This window comes from Eucalyptus grandis, chromosome 6, assembly GCF_016545825.1.
Source record: "Eucalyptus grandis isolate ANBG69807.140 chromosome 6, ASM1654582v1, whole genome shotgun sequence".
In the NCBI taxonomy this organism is placed as follows: Eukaryota; Viridiplantae; Streptophyta; class Magnoliopsida; order Myrtales; family Myrtaceae; genus Eucalyptus; species Eucalyptus grandis.
Genome location: NC_052617.1, coordinates 32,242,381 through 32,248,618, shown reverse-complemented (window position 1 = coordinate 32,248,618; position 6,238 = coordinate 32,242,381). Strand labels below are relative to the sequence as shown.

Sequence of the window (6,238 nt, the reverse complement as noted above, 5' to 3'; positions counted from 1 at the left end):
CTCCCATAGGTTAAGTGAGAGCACCTCATCTCCAATTCCACAACATTTCAGAAGTTGGCTACGACAACGCTGCTCCAATTTTCATTGGATAATGACAATGAAAATTCTTACACTCGTGTCAGTCCGTCACATTTACTTTTCAAATTCTTTTTCTCGATTATTTAAATATTAAAATCCGTCGTCATCCTTCAAGTTAGTCATTTCATTAACTTCCCAACTTTTAGTTGATGGAAAAGTCTAGGCTGGCATTTTTTATTATTTATTTCCTCTACAAGGGCAACATTTTGTGTTCATCCATTTATGTTTTATAAAATATTTATTAAAGAAAATTGAATTTTCTTTTTTGAGCTCGTAAGATTTAATGGAAAGGGGGACGGCAATGTGCTGTGCCCTCTATAGCCAACCTCCCTTGTTGGGGTCGAGGTAAGGGTGGTTGGCCCTCACTTGGCCATAAGCACAGGGTACGATTCTCGCCACCACTAGGCAAGGGCTGCTGCGACCATGAAGCAAGGGCCCTTGCCTGTGAATCAAGATAAACATCAAGTGGTGCCTTTATCAAATATGGTTCATATTATTGTAACTCAATGAACCAAAACAATGAAACTCAATGAAACTAAAAAAAAAAAAGGTTCTTGGTAGACCTTGAAATCAGACTAAAAGATATGACACGTTCTAAGGTTAGTTCTAGGACAAATAGGGTAGGTTACAAGTTTCAAAAACTGATAATTAGTTTTACCATAGCACGTTCTAAATTTCATGTTGTAGGTTTAGAATAGGATCACCCCTAAAATTCGTTATTGATTGTACATCAGAATATAATATAGTGCAATACAATAATTACGGGCAAGAAATGAGAGTTCGTTAATAAAGTAAGTGCTAAAATTACAACATCAGATGCCTAAAAGATTTATTTACGATTGAGATTAGATAGATGCTCTTGAGGGTGTCCTTCAGAGAAATGCATAAGGACGGTGATTTGAACCTAGGAGCATGTACGGATCGCTTGGTGATTTGTTTTATATGCCAGTTCACTTTATAAGTAAAGCCAACGACTTCTGGAAAAAAATATCTCAGTACAGGCCAAGCCTCAACCTGTTCCTTGAACACCATGAGAAACTCGTCATTTCTCCTTGCGCTTGTTCTCTCAATCCTTCACTTGTCTTCTCAACCTTCCTCTGCCACTCGCACTACTTTGAGCAGAGGCGACTCTCTCTCCGTTGATAACCCGGATGACATCCTCATCTCAAAGTCTGGTGTCTTCTCCGCCGGTTTTTACCCCGTCGGCAAGAACGCTTACTGCTTTGCCATCTGGTTCAGCGATCCACCATGCAGCGGCCAGAATTGCACCGTAGTTTGGATGGCAAACCGCAATGAACCTGTCAACGGGAGGTACTCTAAGCTTTCTATTAAAAAGAACGGTGATCTCATGCTAACTGATGCCAGACACGCTGTTGTTTGGGCCATAGATACAGCCTCGCTCTCGTGGTCGAAAACACCGGTTCATCAGTTACAACTCCTAGACTCTGGTAATCTTGTTCTTCGTGACAGAGAAGGTAATGTCCCACTCTGGCAAAGCTTCAACTGCCCGACCAACGTGCTCCTCCCTGGACAGAACCTCACCAGGAACACACCACTTGTTTCCTCTCAGAGCAACGGCAACTTCTCCTCTGGCTATTACAAGTTATACTTCGACAACGACAACATCCTTCGTCTCCTCTTCGATGGACCTTTGATCTCAAGCGTATACTGGCCAGCCCCGACCCATGTGAGTTGGGAAGTTGGAAGAACAACCTACAACGATAGTAGAGTTGCAGTGCTCGATTCCCTGGGGAATTTCACTTCATCTGACAATCTGAAGTTCCTGACGTTGGATTTTGGCAAGAAAACACAACGTATGTTAAAGGTGGATCATGATGGTAATGTAAGGGTCTATAGTAGAGAAAAAGATGGGAAGTGGGTTGTAACATGGCAAGGCTTACCTGAGTCATGTACTGTTCATGGGATTTGTGGACCGAATAGCGTTTGCAGGTACAGCCCGAGGGAGGGAAGGAGTTGTTCTTGCCTTCCCGGATATGTGTGGAATAATGACACTGATTGGACTCAGGGATGTGCGCCCAAATTCCAGAGCTTCTGCAACCAGGGTTCTGATGCTCATGTCGATTTCCTGCGTTTGCCTCACCATGATTTCTTTGGATATGATAAGGACTATACTTCAAACACTACCCTGGCGCGGTGCAAGAAAATGTGCGCAGATCTTTGCAATTGTAAAGGCTTTCAATACAAATTCAACGGGGAAAAAGGGAGCTTCGACTGTTTCCCCAAGATACAGCTGTTAAATGGATATATTTCCTTCTCAGTTATTGGGAGCATCTATTTGAAACTACCAAAAGCTAATCTCTCTTCTTATCAAATACCCACCAAAGGATTCGACCCACTGCCCTGTCCCCCAAAAGCTCAAGAAGTTGTCCCGCAGAGGACTTATCTGAAGAGCCACCAGAATTCAACACTTGAGATCTTGCTCATTTTTGCTACGGCGCTGGCAGGAGTGGAAATTGTTGTAGTCTTCCTCACATGGTCCTTTTTGATCGGGACTGATCCTGACAAACGCGGAGGTTATGCAAAGGGATATCGTCTTGCGGGGACAGGATTTACAAGGTTCACATATGCCGAGCTAAAGAAAGCGACCAGGAACTTTAACAAAGAGATTGGAAGAGGAAGTGGGGGGATTGTGTACAAGGGTGTCCTGCCAGATCATGGGGAAGCAGCGGTCAAGCTGCTAAACGAGGCGAATCAAGGAGAAGAAGAGTTCCTGGCTGAAGTGAGAACAATTGGGAATCTCAATCACATGAACCTGATTGCGATGTGGGGTTACTGCGTGGAGGGAAGGCACAGGCTCTTGGTTTATGAGTTCATGAATCACGGTTCCTTGGCAGAAAACCTTTTTTCCGATCAACTCGACTGGAAGAAGAGGTATGAGATCGCGGTGGGATCAGCCAAGGGGCTTGCTTATCTTCACGAGGAGTGCTTGGAATGGGTTCTCCATTGCGACGTGAAGCCACAGAACATACTCCTCGATTCCAATTACCAACCAAAGGTGGCCGATTTTGGGCTCTCTAAGCTACTTAACAGAGAGGGCCTTAAGAATACAAGTTTCTCAAGTATCAGAGGAACGAGGGGTTATATGGCTCCTGAATGGGTTTACAATATGCCAATCACCTCCAAAGTGGATGTGTACAGCTATGGAATCGTTCTGTTGGAGATGCTGACAGGAGGGAACCCGGTCGCAGGCCATGCCATCCGCGGTGAAATAAAAGGCGACAACAAAACGTTCACTTCCTGGGTGAGAGAGAAGATGAAACCAGGGTTGCCCATGGAGACATGGATAAGGGAAATTGTGGATCCGACCGTAAAGGAACCTTACGACATCAAGAAGATGGAAGTTTTGGTTGCGGTGGCGCTTCAGTGTGTGGAGGAGGACCGAGATGCGAGACCCACCATGAGCCAGGTGGTTGAGATGCTTCTGCGCCATGAAAGTGAGGATCTGTAATCGAATACAAGCATAACTGCTCATGTTCTAGCTCTAAATAAGTGGACAATTGCAAAAGCAATAGTCTTTGGATGTACGAACCTAGGAAAGATATTTTAGTAAGTGTTTAGGAACAAGCCATTGTCTATCTCTATTTTATCATATTGTAAATCTAGGAAACATTATTTAACAGGATAGTTCCCTATAAAGAAAGATCATTCAACAACCAGGATGCAATAGCTCTCTTGTTACTATTTGTCTTTGGTGCGTCTAATCCAGTCTTGTGAATACACGGTTGATTTGGCATGGTTTAGATCGGTAAATATAAAGGTGCCATAAGTGCACGAAATAGTACGCTTCTTCTTAATAACAAATTATTGACTAGATAAAATAGATACAATTTGTAATTTCTGTTGACCCTCGAATTTTCGTCAACGTTTGAAATATCAATTTATTTTGCAAAAATATAAAAATATATAAAGGTAAAAAGAATGTAATAAAATGAAAAGTCGGGTCCAGTAGGCCCGCATGTTCAGCCCATCCTTCCAATGAATTTTCGGCCCTTTCAAAAGTAAAGCCCATCTTCCCATTCATTTCTTCCTTTCGGCCCACTTTTTCCCTCTATCCGTTGAGCCCATCTCTTTTAATGTTTTCATGGTCCATTACAGTTTAAAATAACAAAGAGAGACAAGAGCCCAGCCCAATGTGATTTCTTCCTCTTTGCTTACATGAGCCAACGCCGTGAAGAGGAAAAGAAAAAGAGGCGCGGATGAGGAGGGGACGGCAACGAGCAAAGCGTGAACGCGTGCCCGTGAGCGAGGGAGGAACAACAAGCTGTGATGCAAGCAAAGCCAAGCCTTTTAGAAGGCTGAGCTGGCGTGAGGGATGAGGAGAGGCCTAACCGAAAAAATATTCGGAGAGAGGTGCGGGGAGCATGCGTGAGGGACATCCTGTTTTTTCTTCATGCCGTTTGGGAATTAAGAACAGAAATTTCAATCTATAAGATTATGGTCGAATCTTGTGAAGCCAGAGATATATTTGTGAGGGACGATATAATTTGGACTCTTATATATCATTTTTAGACAGAAAATCATATCAAAGTCGGATCGGAGGCTTGTTCTTGTACAGCACGTCACCTATTTGATAAAATGCCCGAATGATATACTGAAATCCATGCTATCCGATCGGCGTTAGAAGTTTAGTTTGATGTTTCATTGTTCTTATATTGTTGAAGGACGTCTCACTTTCGTGTTTTTTTATGTGACGTGGAAACTAATCTGTCGTGTCATCGAGTCGGCCATGGATGAATACCTCGCTGGAGATGCTGTTCCTTCAGCATATCTCTCTATTTTAATGTGCTTGTGTTTGTTTGTTTGCCGAGAATGCTGGTGTAAGAGGTTTATGTATGGTGAGATGTTTATTTTTTATGTTTTAATGGTCGCCGGAATGGCCGATCGGAAGTGATGAACGCCGGTCGGTCGTGTTGGCCGGCGATGATTAGGACGGTGACCGGCGGCCAGATGGCGGTGGTGTTGAGTGTTTCTCGACGGCGGAGACGTAGCGGGAGTTCGGCCCCATTAAAGGAGGAGCCAGTACGCTGAAGACGATGCCGGGTCGAAGAAGATGGGCGGAAAAAGACAAAATAGGGGGCAAAAAAAAAAGGAGAAAAGGAAAGCAGGAAAAATGGAACCGTAGAAAAATAAAAGGGCCAGGGGGTATTCTGTTGTGGGCTGGGCTGGGCGGAAAAAGAGTTAAAAGGAAAAAAAGTTCACGGCTTTTATAATTAATTCTGAGTGGGCTTTTAGCGTTAATGTTTTTAGCCCAACCCAATCCAATAGGGTTCGGGTTGGTTTACATGGGTCGGGTCTCTTGACCCGGTCCGAATCCCTTTTATATTAATAATAAATAAATTTAAAAATTTTTAAAATGATAAACAAAATTAAAATTAAAATTAAAAATTCGAAAATGAAAAATATTATCATTAAAGATTCAGAAAATGATAAAAAAAATTAAAAGCTTTAGGAAATAATAAAAATTTAGAAAATTTGAAAATCAATAAAAAAATTAGAAATTTTAGAAAATATTAAAAATTTGAACATTCAAAATGATAATTTATTAAAAAAAAAATTAAGAGGATCCTTTGGAACTAAAACCTAGAATTGGATAAGCCTTTAGGGTTTTATAATAGGGATTCTTGTTTTGCTTTATCTTGTTTTCTTTTTAGGGACAATTTAGGATGCTTGCATATTCTCTATTATGATTATAATTGACTGCACTTTTCAATATTCGGATGCTATTCCCTTGTTTTAGAATGGTTAAAATAAACCTTATAATTTTCTTGATAGGTTGCCACGGCATTAATAAGCACATGATTAGGTTAGGAATCGAAAGGGTGTTAACCTTAGGGCTAACATAATCAAGTACCCGAATCCAAAATCTCTAGTTACGTAAATAGTAAGATATCATCCCTATCTTAATAGGTTTCTAATCAAGCCAAAAAAGGCTAGTGGCGATTCCTTAGTCAAAATTTGCATAAGCTTAATTGATTAAAAATTTGAATGCTCGATATTGCATGAGGCATAGGTTTGAGAAAGCTTGAGTCAATGGAAGGCCATTAGCCTGAAGTTGACAATACCCTTAAATACAACCTCCCCCACGAGAGGGGTTACATTGCAACAATTTCCTTTTTAGACACTGTTTTTTTAACATAAA

At 41.5% G+C, this 6,238-nt stretch overlaps 1 protein-coding gene across 1 annotated transcript; it reads left to right on the top strand.

The window, feature by feature from the left end:
- Positions 1 to 853: 853 nt before the first annotated feature.
- On the top strand, positions 854 to 3,724 carry LOC104449292 (putative receptor protein kinase ZmPK1). The gene has a single exon (XM_010063408.3). The coding sequence runs from the start codon at positions 1,109 to 1,111 to the stop codon at positions 3,545 to 3,547; it is 2,439 nt and encodes an 812-aa protein (XP_010061710.1). The 5' UTR covers positions 854 to 1,108; the 3' UTR covers positions 3,548 to 3,724.
- The last annotated feature ends 2,514 nt before the right edge of the window (positions 3,725 to 6,238 follow it).

Excerpts from the sequence above, each read along its gene's own strand:
- LOC104449292 (XM_010063408.3), top strand. The coding sequence starts at position 1,109 with ATGAGAAACTCGTCATTTCTCCTTGCGCTTGTTCTCTCAATCCTTCAC.